The sequence below is a fragment of the Echinops telfairi genome, unplaced genomic scaffold (assembly GCF_000313985.2).
Source record: "Echinops telfairi isolate 266 unplaced genomic scaffold, ASM31398v2 ScPeMD7_7427;HRSCAF=8465, whole genome shotgun sequence".
NCBI classification, from domain to species: domain Eukaryota; kingdom Metazoa; phylum Chordata; class Mammalia; order Afrosoricida; family Tenrecidae; genus Echinops; species Echinops telfairi.
In genome coordinates, this window is record NW_022111327.1 from 14,961,940 (window position 1) to 14,977,800 (window position 15,861).

At 42.3% G+C, this 15,861-nt stretch overlaps 1 protein-coding gene across 1 annotated transcript in view; it reads right to left on the bottom strand.

Moving 5' to 3' along the window:
• The window catches only part of DOCK11 (dedicator of cytokinesis 11), a 171,006-nt gene extending 161,475 nt beyond the window's left edge, over positions 1–9,531 (bottom strand). Inside the window, exons 1-6 of the mRNA XM_045298560.1 lie at positions 9,520–9,531; positions 8,099–8,215; positions 7,926–8,015; positions 7,273–7,355; positions 2,026–2,095; positions 1,298–1,393 (exon numbers count right to left, since the gene is read on the bottom strand). Of these exons, the coding sequence (XP_045154495.1) occupies positions 1,298–1,393; positions 2,026–2,095; positions 7,273–7,355; positions 7,926–8,015; positions 8,099–8,215; positions 9,520–9,531 (468 nt within the window). The remainder of the gene's footprint in view (positions 1–1,297; positions 1,394–2,025; positions 2,096–7,272; positions 7,356–7,925; positions 8,016–8,098; positions 8,216–9,519) is intronic.
• Between the last annotated feature and the right edge of the window lie 6,330 nt (positions 9,532–15,861).

A 15,861-nucleotide genomic window follows, 5' to 3' on the forward strand; every position in this document is an offset into this window, starting at 1 on the left:
GTATATGAAACCCCAAGTAGATAAACCTACAGGGACAAAAACAGAATCAAGAGCTTCAAAGGGACATGTAGGGGAGGCAGGCAGGAAATGGGGAGCTAACAACAACGAGTACAAGGAAGAAGAAATGTCCTGGAATTGATTGTAATGATGGGTGCACAACTGTTAGGAATGGGATCGAACTGTTTTAGATGTATAATGTGAATTTAATGTCAATGAAATTGTTAAAACATAAACAAATAGATTATAAACAAACAAAAATACCATGCCTGGTCCATGTTAAATTCTCAATACATGATTTCTCTTATTATCACCATATGGTCATGCTTAGCAGCTGGAAACGTCCAACAGCAAAGCATTCCACAACTTCAAGCCATTCTCTGCAGGGCTTGCAATGAAAATGAGAAAATGGCCACTGGAAGGAGACCAGCAAACGAAACAGTAAGATAACTTTGAGTCTTTCCTCAGTAGAAACCCATGGCTTCTGCTGGCGTACCATGTGCACGAGAGAATGACCTTCCATGCTTAATGGAATTATGAGTCATTCTCAAAGAAGCACATGAGCTTATAGTGAATATCTGAGAGAACCATTTTATCCCATATCAGAGAATAATTGATTTTTCGGCTCAGCGTCATCCAAGGAGCTTTCTGGTTTTTCCCTTTGAGGTTTTAATGGCTCTTTATGGCCTAAACAAAAGCCAACCTTGTGTCCAAATTATTCAAGGCCCTGAACAATTTAATCCCTTTCTATCTTCCTTTGTCTCCCACAATCCTAATCTTCTGGCCAAACTACAAAACATTCGAGCTAGGTTATTCCGAGAGTACTAAATGCACTGTTTGGATCTGTTGTTACTCTGGTACATTTCGTATCTCAGCTCAAGGCTATTAGAGCTCAGGATACCCACCTGTGACTCCATGTATGTGACGAGCATGTACTAAGCACGCTCTTGCGATTCACTAACTAAAAGGATTAGCCTAGCCTTTCAATGACTCCCTACACTTATTTCCGATCACAGGAACCTTTGATGTCCCTTTCTGTTCCCTGAGCACTTTTCAACAGACTGCCTCTTTCTTATCACGTGACCGACTCAGAGACTAAGTCTTAGACATCTCTCAACAGCTGCATGTCTGAATTCATCCCGAGGCCTCAGATTTTGTTTTAAGGTCCATATGTGCAAGAATCCTCTTATTAGGGGAAGATTTTTGTTTGCCTTTCTTTTTCTGGCTAGGACTCATTTGAAAAAGCAATATTGCTTCTAGGGCGGCTGTCTCGGACGATATCCTTAAAACTGCTTCTTACCTTCATGGTAACCGTGATGGTACTGTTGACATTGGCTTTATGCAGCCAGCCTTGTTTGATCACGCCGCCCTTCTGAGAACATAAAGATGATGAGTCCTGAAACAGAGCCAAAATCATCCGTAAGCCAGTAGCCAGCAAAGGACCTAGTCAGGCAAACACACGGGGCACACAGTCCTAGGCTCTGCCCAATTTCCTAATGACAGCACAAAGCCCTTCCTCACTATAGAAACACATGATTAAACCCCAAAGACAATGAAGGGCTCGATGCTGTGCACATAATAGGTGCTCAATATTTATCAAATCACATGGATTCTCTTCTGAGAACTCTCTTCTGCCAACCATTACAGTGCACTGCGAAATGTCACAGGAATCAGGGCCATCTGTCCCAAGAGAGATCAATCAGACAGGAGAATCCAGATGAATCACACCACATGCCCAAAGCAGGAAAAACAGCTCTATAAACACATCCCACAGGTGGGGGCCGTGCAAGTTTTTATCCGAATCACAGTCTTTCCCACTCCATGTTTCTTAAAATCCCTCTCGGAAATCCAAGAGTTGGAGGGAGGAAATTAATTGTAGCATTTGGTTTTAAAGCTGGCCACCAGTCATTTGGAAAGTTATTAAAAACAACAAGCAGTCATCTCTTTTGTCAAGTTCTTCCCCTTCCAAAATCTCTCTCGGTAGACATAACCTTGAAGAAACAAAGGCTGTTGTTCCCCTCGCCTTACCTCATCTTTCTCACAGTCTTCATCAATCTCAAACACATGATTGGGAATCTTTTCTGGTCTCAGAGATTTGCTGAAAATGCAAGAGAATTGTCTTAAGACACTGAACAGGACAGCAGACCAAGCCAGGCAAGATGAGCGCACTTAAAAATAAATAAATAAATGCCACTGGCGGAGGGGTGCACTTGAGACTTTCACTCACAAGAAATAAGAAGGAGGAGCGATAATTTGCTCCTTTCCAAATAGGTATTCTCCCCTCAGATTAACTTACTCTTCACTTTTTTATTGTAGTTTTTTAAAATGTTAAATTGTGAATGAAGTGAAGGTTTACGGAGCAGATCATCTGTTTTGATTTTATAAGGACTCCTACATGTGCTGCCAGCAGCCAAGCAATGAACATACAAGGAGGTACTCCCCAACCCCCCCAAAAAAAAACCAAACAAACAGAAAAACGCGTGCTACACTGGGCAGATCTTTCATGACATTGAGCAACTTGCTTGAGTTAGTGTACCTAGTGGCATCACCTGGAAAAGTTCTTGTTTTTTGTGATGGCCAATTTCAGAGAGTGTGTAGCCGTGAAACTTTGTTTCCTGCTTGGAAGAATGCCGCAGAAACTGTTGTGATGTTGAACACAGGTTACAAGGACAAAAACTCAAGTGTACAAGTGGTTTTCTCATTTCAAAAAAGGGGAAATGTCGATTGATCACCAACTTCATTCTAGATGTCAGTCAATTCCCGAACAGACAAAAATGTTGACTTGGAGTTCATTTGGAGTTCATTTCACCAGGTCAGACTGTTAATCAAGCTATTTAGAGGTTCTGAAAAGAATGCACAACAGTGTGCGACAAAAAAAGGCCTGATTTGTGGCAGATGGCAGACTGGTTTTACCAGCACAACAATGCACCTGCTCACACAGCTATCTCAGTGTGCCAGTTTGGGGCAAAAAAAAACCCAGGATGTCTCTCTTGCCTCAAGCACCTGACTCAACCGACCTCACTCAGTGTGACTTGTTTTAGTTTCCACAAATGAAGAGGGATGTGAAAGGACAGAGATCTGACAATTTAGAAGAGGTGAAGGAAAACAAACAAACAAACAAACAAAAAGGAGGGAGGTGCTGTCAGCCATCCAAACAGATGAGTTTGAAAAATGTTTCCAAGAATGGAATTGCAGATTTGACAAATGTATTAAGTGTACTTCGAAGATGATATGGTTGCTTTGTAAAATTAAAATAAAAATTAAATGCATAGCTCTGGGGGGGAAATTCCATTTTTTGTTTTGTTTGTGGGGGGTAGCACCTTGTAAGTACACCCCAATACGCAATGCCTAGTCAGCCTTTCTGGATGGCAGAAGATTATCTTTCCTCGGGTCAAAAAGCAATGTGAGCACCTAAGGGTCCTTCAGTACGGGAACGGACACACAAAGGATGGCCCAGCCACACTGTGACATTTCAGCCTACGACATGGAGAAACGAGCGATGAAAAGACAAAACGCCATGGAGGAACCATAAATGCATATTGCTTCGTCAAGGAAGTTGGGCTTAAAAAAGAGGTTTGAAGGACTACACAACCTTCTGGAGAAGCCAAAGACAGAGAGATAGACAGTAAACAGGCCCGAGATGCCAAGGGTCCAGGAGAGGGAGGATGAGATAAGTAGGTAAAGCACAAAGCATGTTTTCGTAAGTGAAACTAGTCTGGATGATACTTTAATTGTGGACACATGACCTTACGCATTTGTCTAAACCCATACATCCGTGTAACAAAACACAGTAATGCCAAATCTCGGCTATGGACTTAGTAAATATTAAAGTTATCAACAATGATAACAAAATGTACCACTGGAATGTAAGATGTTAATATTAGAGGAGCCTGTGTGCATGAGGGAGGGGGGAGGATGGGAGCCTTGTACTTTCTTTTTTTAATTTTTTTTTCAAATCATTTAATTGGGGGCTTGTACAACTCTTATCACAATCCATACATCCATCCATTGTGTCGAGTACAGTTGTACATTTGTTGCCCTCATCATTCTCAAAATATTTGCTTTCTACTTAAGCCCCTGGCATCAGCTCCTCATTTTCCCCCTCCCTCCCCCACCCCACGAACCCTTGATGATTTATAAATTATTATTATTTTGTCATTTCTTACACTGCCCGACATCTCCCTTCACCAGTTTTCTGTTGTCTGTCCCCCAAGGAGGAGGTTAAATGTACATTACAAGGGAGCCTTGTACTTTCTGAGCAATTTCTCTGTAAACGTAAAACTGCACTAAAACGATGTCCTTTTGGAAAAGCACATAGCACAATTCTGACTCTTCCTCTTGTCCATTCTATGACTTTGGATTGCTCATCTTTTTTTGAGGTCTGCTTTCTCCTCAGGAAGTGCTTAGAAAACTACCCAAAGCTACCCGGATGTCATGTTCTCTCCAGCACTCTTTCTCAAACCTTTCACATGTGCGGCCCTGTGGGGTTAGCGGTAGTACTCACAAGAAAAGAGAGACAAGAAAGGTGTAACCCGGCTGAGTGACCGCTCCAACTTAAAGAGATGCACTTGAAAAAAGGTGTCCCTCTAGGCTTAAAGCATAGCCTGCTGAATGAATGAAAAGCGATAGAACGTGACACTTTAAAGCCTATCACATCTGTCAACAAAATGAAGAAGCAATGACAGGAGCAACACGGGTGAGACAACAACGAATTAAAATGGCAGGCTTTTTATGAAGAAGAGGGGGGAAAAGAGCCCTTGAAGCTGCCACGAAAACCACTTATAAGTCTAACTAGCTCTCTACCTCTAGGTGGACAGACCATACTTGGAAGCAGGAAGCATTTGCCATAGTTCAATGCCTCTGAAAAGAGTGGTTCACTAGGAACCCAATGTGCTAGAGCTGCAAATATAGATCCTGAAAAACGACTGGCAGACCAGTTCACTGTCGGAGCACTTTGAGGACCAGCTTGGCAGTTATTGTACCAGGTCTACCAGTTAGCAGGTTTGGTTTTCTGCATTCAAAGCTTAAGAGGAAGTGACAACAGTAAAACATGCTCTTATCAGAATGTCTAAAACCATTTTTTTGGTGGGTAAACATAGGATGGTACTTATATACAAGGGTGCTTTCTTTATACATCCAGGGGAAAAAATGAGGTTCTGATACTTGGTAGAGCATAGATTGAAAATATCATGCCAAGGTTAAATAACTTGGCCACAAAAAGATGTATATTTGATTGTCCCACTTATATGAAGTCTCTAGGATAGATGAATGTATAGAGACCAAAGTTTAATAGTAGTCACCAGAAGTAGTAGTAGGAAGGGAAAAAGAGGGAATCATTGTTTAATGGACATCAAGTTTCTGTTAAGTGTGGTGGAATATTTAGAAATTGGTAAAGGTGACAGTTAAACAACATAATGAATATAATTAACCTCACTGAATTGTACGCACAAAAAGTGTTGACAAGGCAATTTTTGTTGTATATACACCGGGGCTTTTAACAGGTTCTTTCCAATTCAGTTATGGTCAATGAAGCAAAACTAGAAGAAACACTAATAAAATGTGCTATACTCGAACAATGACTGGAATCTGAAAAATTAAGGATCAACTTAATCGCTCTCTCAGAAAACAGGGGAAGCCACAAGGAAGAACATACCAGCCTGTGTGATCACGAGGTGTCGAAGGGATCACTGAAGACAAATGGGTGCGTAGGCAAATGTGGCGAAGATAGCTGATGGTGCCCGGCTATCAAAAGGTATAGCATCTGGGGTCTTAAAGGCTTTAAGGTAAACAAGCGGCCATGAAGCTCAGAAGCAACAAAGTCCACATGGAAGAAGCACACCACCCTATGCAACCACCAGGTGTCGAAGGGATCAGGTATAAGGCATCAGCAGAACAGAAAATCTTACCATAGTGAATGATGGGGGGAGTGTGGAGTGGAGACCCAAAGCCCACTTGTTGGCCACTGGAGATCCCCTTGCAGAGGGATCTCAGGGAGGAGACGAGCCAGTCAGGGAGCGAGGTAGCAACGATGAAAAACTTTCCTCTAGTTCCTAACTGCTTCCTCCCCACCCCCACTATCATGATCCGAATTCTACCTTGCAAGTCTGGCTAGACCAGAGGATGTACACTGGTACACATAGGAACTGGAAACACAGGGAATCCAGGGCAGATGATCCGTACAGGACCAGTGGTGTGAGTGGCGATACTGGGAGGCTAGAGGGAGAGTGGGTTGGAAAGAAGGAACCGATTACAAGGATCTATATGTGACCTCCTCCCTGGGGGACAGACAACCGAAAAGTGGGTGAAGGGAGATGTTGGACAGGGCAAGATATGACAAAATAATAATTTATAAATTATCAAGGGCTCATAAGGGAAGGGCAAGCGGGGAAGGCGGGGAAAAATGAGGACCTAATGCCAGGGCCTTACGTGGAGAGGAAATAGTTTGAGAATGATGAGGGCAATGAATGTAAAAATGTGCTTAACACAATTGATATATGTATGGATTGTGATAAGAGTTGTATGAGCCCCCAATAAAACGATTTTTAAAAAAAGAAAGAAAACAGGGGCAGCGTCTGTTGCTTGATAACAACATTCTTGATCAGCGCAGTTGGAAAGAACAGTGCCCAGCTTAAAGATGTCCACCGACACTGAGGCTTTGAATGGATGTTACTCTCCACCATCTTGGCAATAATTCAATCTGCCACATAAAATTCATGGAAAGGACTCATCACACGCCTTCCCAATCCAGGGTTTCAACCCATAATATTTCTTGTTCTAGTTATTATGTTACAGCCACATTTTATAAATTAAAGTCTCTTCTGGTTTCACTGAACTGGCCAAGACTGAGTCTGTTTGGGGCCATTCAAAGCTTTAATAATACTTACCAAAATTTAAACAAATTTTTTAATAAAAAGATGTTTTCCCAAGCAACATCCTGGGGTCAAACTGAGCCAAATACTTTCTTACTTTTTAATCAACACCACTGAAAAATGATCACTATATTATCCAGAATTAAAGGTAGATCATTACATGGTCAAATCAGATGAACTAAATCCAAAATATGAACTTAACCATTTTGAAGACTTGTAATGTGAAATGTAAGAACATATTAAATTAATGAAAAGAAGCCATTTACCAAACATGCTAGTTATTTGAGGTTTTATTTTATTATAAAATTCTGACGGATAGGTTTCACTAAAGATTTTAAAAAGATAAGAGGCTTACTATCATTCTCTTACAGAATTATTTAATTATTTCCCAGAATGCTAATCTTACCATGGCAACATTCGAAAGTCCCCGGAGAAGTCTTCATACTTGTAGTTTACCACATGCCAATCTGTGCTGTAGGTTTTAATACACTGAAAGAAAATATGAATCTTTAATTTTAAATATATGAAAAGTACACATACACTTACTTTCACAGGGTTTGGTAATAAGTGGACAAAGAACAGGGGTATGGGGGTCTTCCTTTAGGGTATAACTACGTTCTCTAAACCAATTGGCTGCAATAAACCCCAATTCAGATGCACCCTTTCAAAAACTTACTTTAAGTCCAGGGAGTATTCAAATCCAAGAGAAAATGGCTAATATCATGCATTACTTTATGAAGATTAAGTTACATATTCAGTTAAATTCTAGGGACTTAATTTTCTGTCTGTCAGCCCTGGTGGCGTAGTGGTTATGTGTTGGGCTGCAAACTCCAAGGTCAGCAGTTCGAAACCACCACTGCTCCAAGGGAAAAAAGACAAGAATTTTCTACTCCTGTAAAGGGTTAAGTTTCAGAATCCCTCGGGGCCTATTCCTCGCTATCCTATAAGATCACTATGCGTTGGATGGACTCGAGGGCAGCGAGTGAGCATTTTCCATTGACACAAAAAGGAAAGTATTCAAATGTACTATTACTAATTTGTGAACGTTGAACCACTTACCTCTTTAACAAACAAACTCTGCGCTCTTTTCTCAGCATCTTCAGGAACTGTGGACTGCACTGTTCTACGCTGTCGACTTATCACGGAGATCTAGAGAAGATGGAATACTTTGGCTGTGAGAACTGATCTGGAAAAGGCAGCTCCGGTCTTTAAAGAAGTGCTGGTTAACTCACCGAGATATCTTCCATTGGAAACATAAGCAGGTCTCGGAGAGGGTCACTGAAAATCTGGGTCTTCCTCTGAATGACAACATTCTCATAGTCCAGGGGCTCCACAACTTTGGTCTTTTCCTTTATAAGAGACCAAAAAAAAGTGATTTCAGTTAAATTCACCCAGGAGCCCTGGAAGACAGTATGTGAGGAAGGTTAGTCAATCACAAAGGGGCAAATGTTATGTGAGTCCTTTTTTTTCCTAGTTATTTTTTTTCCAAATCTTTCCATCACCTTTATTTTTTTAAACATTTTATTAGGGGCTCATACAACTGTTATCGCAATCCGTACACACATCAATTGTGTAAAGCGCATTTGTACATCATTCTCAAAACATTTCCTCTCCCCTTAAACCCCCGACATTAGGTCCTCATTTTTCCCCTCCCTCCCCGCTCCCCCCTCCCTCATGAGCCCTTGATAGTTTATAAATTGTTATTTTGTCATATCTTGCCCTGTCCGATGTCTCCCTTCACCCACTTTTCTGCTGTGAGTCCATTTTTATAAAAAGTCAAGAAACATTCTTGGAGGGTGGGTCACCAAAGAGAAGAGAATGGAGCCCTGATGGTGCTGCAGGGTAGGCATTGGGCTGCTAACCACAAGATTGGTGGTTCAAATACACCAACTGTTCCACAGGAGAAAGATGAGGCTGTCTGCTCCCATGATGATATAGTCTCAGAAATCCTATATAGGCTTATGATTAGTTGGAATTGACTCGATAGCAGTGGGTTTGATGTGAGGTGAGTCAAGCACAACAAAACGAAAACCAAACTCACTGCTGCCCTCAAACTGCTGCCAGCTCTGTAGGACACGGTAGGACTGTCTCTGTGGGTTTCCGAGACTAACTCTTTACAGGAGTAGACAGTCTCATCTTCCTGCCACAGAGCAGCTGGTGGCTTTGAACTGCTAATCTTTTGGTTCAGACCCTAACACGTAACCCACTAAGCTACCAGGACTCCTTAGATGAGTTAGGGCAGAGCAAAAAGAAGAGGGAGGAGTCGTCCCTAGATAGTTCTGGCCCAGTCAATCCATTGCTATTGAGTCTATTCCGACCCTAGTGACAGAAAAGAACTGCTCCTTGCAGTTTCTGAGACTGACGATCTTTACAGGAGCAGGCAGCCTCATCTTTCTTCCATGGAGCAGCTGGTGCATTTGAACAGTTGTCTTTTTTGGCTAGCAAATCGGCATTTAACTTACTGCACCAGTGTTAATTATGATGAAGGGAAAGTCAATCCATGTATAATATGGGAGGCCAAAGCAAAGTGCGGCAGGGGAGGCAGGCAAGAATAAACGGTAACTACAGTTACAGTGGAACACGTATGCGCTCTTGCAATGACAGTAATAACACTAGTTTTTAGTAGATTCATAGATATCCTCTTGGAGCATACCTGTGTACACATGTACGTATGGTTATGCATCATATTTCTACATATAGAGTTGTAAATGTTGCGTACATATTCACAAATAAAATGAGGCACACAGAAACAGGACTGAACTACTAGTTTGAAGAATAAGGGCCATCGTCTCAGGGAACATCACCAAGAGGCAAAGCACAGTTCATGGAGATAAGGCTGATTAGTACTGTCTGGGATCTTAAAAGCTTGTGAGCAGCCATCTAAGAAGCAACTATTGGTTTCTTCCTGCTTGGAGCAAGGAAGACTGAAGAAATCTAAAGACGCAAGGAAGCAGTTAGTCCAAAAGACTAACGGCCCACCATGAACCACAGCTTTCTCTAACGTGAAACCAGAAGAAGTAGTTGGTACCCAGCTACCTCTACAACCCACACCAACAAGGACCACAATAAAAGGTCCCAGATAGAATGAGGAAGAAATATAGATCAAAATTCAAAGTCAAAAGAAAAATAAGATTAGAATTTGCTGGTCAGAATGAAACTGTCAGAACCCATGAGCATAATGCCCTAACACAGCCACCTAACTTGAAACTTAAGACACTCCACAAGGCCGCCTTTCAGTTGAATGGTCTATCAAACAAACAGCAACACTCAGGAAGAATGTGTTCATTGGAACAATCAACTATATGAGACCCAAAGGACAGCATTTGCCCCAAACTAAAATTACCATGGTGGCATAGTTACAAGTAGGGCTGCTAAGTGCAAGGTTGGCAGTACAAAACCAGCAGCCACTCCTTGAGGGAAAGACAGTCTCTGGAGCTCACAGGAACAGTTTTATCCCTTCCGATAGGGTTACTGTGAGTCAGCACAGACCCTAAGGCAGTGAGTTTGTTTGTCTTGAAAGATACAAAGGTAGGAGGACCGGTGAAACTGAGTGAATGGAAATGCAGATCCTAAGGAGGAAGAGGGGAGCATGCTAATACACTTTGAGCATTCCAACCAATGTCATGGAACAATTTGCGAATTAAGTGATTGGCAAACCAATTTGCCATGTAAGGGGTTCACCTACAGCATGCATGCAAACCTTAAATAAAAGGCACTGAACAGGAAATTTTTGCATCTGGGGTCGACTAGCCTCCCCATACTGATTGCAACAACAGCCCTGAAATCTCAAGGTTTAACCCTCTGTGACCCAAAGAACATGTATCACCCAATAGTATATGCAGCCTTCCAGTTGTAGTATAAGCTACCACAAGGCAGGGACCTGTATAACGCTGTCGATCTTATGAAATGGGCCTCGCCCCATCAAATCTACCACCAGAATCCTGTTGAAGCCATAGCTGTTAAGTTCCTAAAGTACCTGCTTTTGAATGACTGAACAACTGGATGAATATCGAACTCCTCTTTCATCTTTTAATGCAGCTATTGAAGAAATATGGAAAAGCATATACAGGATTTTATCACTCATTTCAATGTACAGTATGTGCCTCCCATGAAAGCCATCTGTCCATGTTATAGGAAACAAGGTTTTCCTTTTTACTTACAATGTCTGAAACTAATAAGCCTTCCTGGGTCTCCGTTCCTACTTCATTTGTCAGGAGCAGCTCTACCAGAGGAAAAGTGGAGGGTCACTATTCTGGGTACCAGAAGGCTTCCTCAAAAAGAAGATCTAGGCCTGTGACTATAGCCGTTCATTTTTTTAAAGGGGGGGGAGGGGCCTGATTGGGCTTGCTGATCAGAAAGACCAAGGTAGAACCCCCAAGACTATTGCTCTTAGTCACTTCTATGGGAACTGAACTCACTTTAATTGCGTATTTTTCAGCCACACAATAGACAAGTGTATAAAGGGAAAAATGACATGAGAGGGTATGTGCACCACAGACTAATCAACTATTTAAAATCAAAGGGGCAGCATTTATCCAAAGTTCAGAAAGGTTAGGAAAAGGGAGGGAATGGGTTAAGTGATGTTACACTGTGGAGAATGCAATCACAGACATGAAACAAAAGGTGTATGAATAGTTGAATGGAAAACTGCTCTGCTCAGTAAACCCTTTGTCACTACACAGTCAAAATTTTTAAGAACGAATCATAGAGACTCCACTTGCGCCTCCAGCCCACCCCCCAATCATCCATTTTCTGCCTTTTCCCACCCAGAGATGTTTTGGAATTAAGGGTTCTCTACCCACTTTGGGGACATCAGCTCCTGGAAACCATATGAAGCTTTTCTACTCTGACGGAGTCAACGACATCCGCGGGGTCGACAAACTGTGGCTCGCAAGCCGTATGCAGCTCTTTCAATCCATCCATACGGCTCTGAAGTAATTTTTTTTTAAAAATTAAGGATATTATTCAGATAATGGTGATTTCCTTTGTTTGTAGAAACATATTTATGGCTCACGAATAATTGTTAAATGGTTGTGAACAACAGTGTGGGCTCTTTCATCTAAAATCTCTGCAATCCCTTAACTAGATGGATGGCAACTAACCCTCCCATGTGTTCAAAGTACAAATCAAAATTTGAGGTTTGGACTGCAATAAGAGGCGGCCCTAAAGAACTGCACCCAGACAGGAACTGGAAACACTGGGAACCCAGGACAGATGATCCCTTTCAGGACCAGTGGTGAGAGTGGTGATACCGGGAGGGTAGAGGGAGGGTGGGGTGGAAAGGGGGAACCAATGACAGGGATCCACATATAACACCTTCCCTGAGGGATGGACAACAGAAAAGTGGGTGAAGGGAGTGGGTAAGATATGAAAAAAAAATTTTAATTATCAAGGCTTCATGAGGGAGGGGGGAGTGGGAAGAGAGGGGGAAAAATGAGGAGGTGATACCAAGGGCTCAAGCAGAAAACAAATGTTTTGAGAATAATGATGGCAATGAATATAAAAATGTGCTTGACACAATGTGTTGGGGGAGGGCAAATGTTCAGGCATTCCCCCCCTGAAGGCAATCAGTTGCCAGACTGCTGTCTCATCCCACCACAGGGGTGGGCCTGCTCCCTGATGCTGGAGCCTAAGGCCATCAGTTTGGTTTCCTGTGGGCGGAGTTCACACCCAACTGATAATGGTTCCTATAGAGACCCAAAGTCTAGTTAAGCTGCTACCAGAAATCTAGGATCCGCCTATCTTGCCTCATGATGTACACCCCCAATCCCTCCTTCTGTAGTGCATATGTCCCTAGATCACCTCCTCCCATCACTGTAATACCTGTAGCACAACCCTTTCCTGTGACGTATGTCTTCACCTGTAATGTGGGGGCTTGCACATCCCCAATGTCCCCAGAGAGTATAAAAGCTTGGGGAGCATTAAAGCTCTCTCTCTCACTCCCTCCACGTGGACCACCAAGCGGGGCTGAGGTGAGCATGCTATCATAATATGTGTCTGACTCCATTTATTTCTATATATCTCTTTTATCTCTCATGCTCTCTATAACCTTACTATAATATTTACTTATTATCGCTGTACAATTGCGCCTACCGAACCCGTAGTGATTGTGCTAGGAGCTGGCTTCTTCTGGCAACAATGGATGTATGGATGGATTGTGATAAGAGTTGTAGGAGCCCCCAATAAAATGATTTCTAAAAAAGAGCCGCAACCTACTCTTCCAATAGAACTCAGGTGAGACTGCTGGGTCAGCACTAGGAAACTCTATAACTTTGAGAAGTATCACGATTTCGTGATAGCTCAGCCTAGCTTAACATTTTATTAGACTTGTCCAATTACCCTCAATAGAGTTTCTGCCACATGCACACAAGAGACTTTCTCTGAGATTTGTTGATTTGACCTTGCTGCCACTTGGGCTGCCCACAGCAAGGTCAGCAATCCCAACCCTCCAGCTACTCTGCAGTGTTGGGAACCCACAGAGACAGTTCTACCCTGGCTTGCTCGGTGTCAGAATCCACTCAATAGCAGTGAGTGGAGTGAGACCATTTTGCCCACTTGAAGAGGTGCTTGTTCATACATCAAGAAATGTGTCTTGTAACAAATGATATTTTATAAACATTTCTCATCCTAAGCAGTGACAAGAAAACCATCAACCCCAATTTGCCACCTATTTAAGTTTGCATCATGAGGGTATTGAAATAGCGGGGGAAGGGGGGAAGAGGAGCTGACACCAAGGGCTCAATAGAAAATAAATGTCTAGTAAATAATGATGGCAACATATGTGCACATGTGCTTGATACAATTGATGTCTGGTTTGTGACAAGAGCTGTAAGAGCCCTCAATAAAATGTTTTTTCTTTTATTAAATACTTTTACTGGGGGCTCTTACCTCTCCTATCACAGCCCATACATACATCCATGTCAAGCACATCTGTACATATGCTGCCATCATCATTTTCAAAGCATTTTCTTTCTACTTGAGCCCCTGATATCAGCTCCTCATTTTCTCCCTCCCCCCCCCCTCCCTCATGAATCTATAAATTATAGATTATTATTATTTTCACATCTTACATCGTCCTCTGTAACCCTTCACCCACTTCTCTGTGTTCATCCCCCTGGGAGGAGGGTATATGCTGATCCTTGTGATCAATTTCCCCTTTCTCCCCCCACCTTCCCCTTATCCTCCTGGTATCTCTATTCTCATTGTTAGCCCTAAGGGGTTAATGTAATCCTGGATTCCCTGTGTTGTGGGCTCTTATCTGTAGTAGTATTCATGTTCTGGTTTATTTGTTTGTTTTAAATAAATACATGTTTTGGTTTTTTTAATTTGCTACTAACACTGTTAGTTTTTGTTGCTCTTTTATTGGAAAGGCACTTTGCAGTCCCAATAAGTGCTTAATAAACCTGTTAAGCCGGCAGGGAAAATCCAATCTTCTCAATTTTATACATGAAGAAATTCACTCAAAGGTTCATCTGTGCACATTTAGTAACAGGACCAAGATTCAAACCTAAGAGTTCCAATTCCTGTCCTTTTTCCATTAAAAGTGTTTCCCAAGCTCCATCTACACCAAAATGGGTGATATTGGCCCCTGTGGGGGGGACTCTAGAATGACCCAGGGGGCTCTAGAAGGGCCCAGGGTAGCTGTGGCTACAAAAGAAGATACCTACATACCTACACTTGATCCTGGATTATGGGATATAGTATGCAAGTTTTTAATTGGGGGGTGGTGAGGGTGGTGGTAGTTACATGATCTGGTGTCAATTTGGGACTTGAGAGGATTAAGAGTGAAGGGGTGGAGTCTATTCTGTTAATTGGGTCATAGCCAATAAGGCTTCTGTGTGGGCATGACCTTCCCCTGAGGATTCTGGGAATTCCTGTATTTCCTCCTTGGAGGTGGGCATCAGTCTCTCTTTCTCTCTCTCACCCTCTCTCATCTCACTCCCTGAGAGACGCTCTACTGACAAGACACATGGCACTATGCTGATAGACCCCATGTCCTGGGAACTGGAGGAGCCAAGTGGAGACCCCTGCCGGTGCTGAGATGCTTACAACGCCACTGGATCCACAAGACTTTGGACCCACTGGCTTGTGATCTTCCTGCATTCAGTGTCATTACATGTGTTTCATGAGTCTGAAGAGGATTTTATAGATTGGTATTGGACAAATGAGCTAATATCAGACTTATGGACTTGATCTGGACTGGGCTAGGATGTTTTCTCAATATTCAACTGCTCTTGTATATAAGGCTCTTTCCTATACACATTGTGTCTATGAATTTGTATGGGGCATATGGGCTGATATTGGACTTACGGACTTGATCCGGACTGGGCTGGGATGTTTTCTCAACATTCAATTGCTCTTGTATAGAAAGCTCTTTCCTATACACATATACGTGTTTCACTAGTCTACCCAGACTAACACAGGGGGGACACTGGCGGGTTTTTTTTCCTTTTTCTTAAAAGGGAGCAGTAGGCCAAATAAGATCCTAAGATCTACATTGAAGTAAAATATTTTTGCTACATCTTCCAAATTAGCATTTGTTGCATACTTTTCTTTAAATCAGGTCTCTTCTCCCTGGACATCTACTGATTGAAACAGAAAACATTTTATCATTCCTATGAATGGAAAACAAAAACCAGTCTTTTTCGTAGGCATGTCACGATAAAATTAAAATGCCAATGTTTAGATTCTATTTATTTTGCAGTTGTTGCGAATATGCACATGAAAATATACCCCAATTCAACCGTTTCTACATGCACACTTCAGTGGCACTTACTACATTCACTGAGTCATGCTACCCTTCTCAGATTCTTCCAGCGGTTTGTTCTTCCCCCCTGAACATCACCTGGCTGCCCCCTGAGGTTCCTATCTAATCCTTCAGCTGCTACTGTCAGTTTGATCCCACGCAGTTCTGAAAAGGACACAATGCACAAGGCAGAAAACAAATGTCCACTTTTGTGCCCCACTGAGGATTCGCTAAGGACCTGATCTAAAG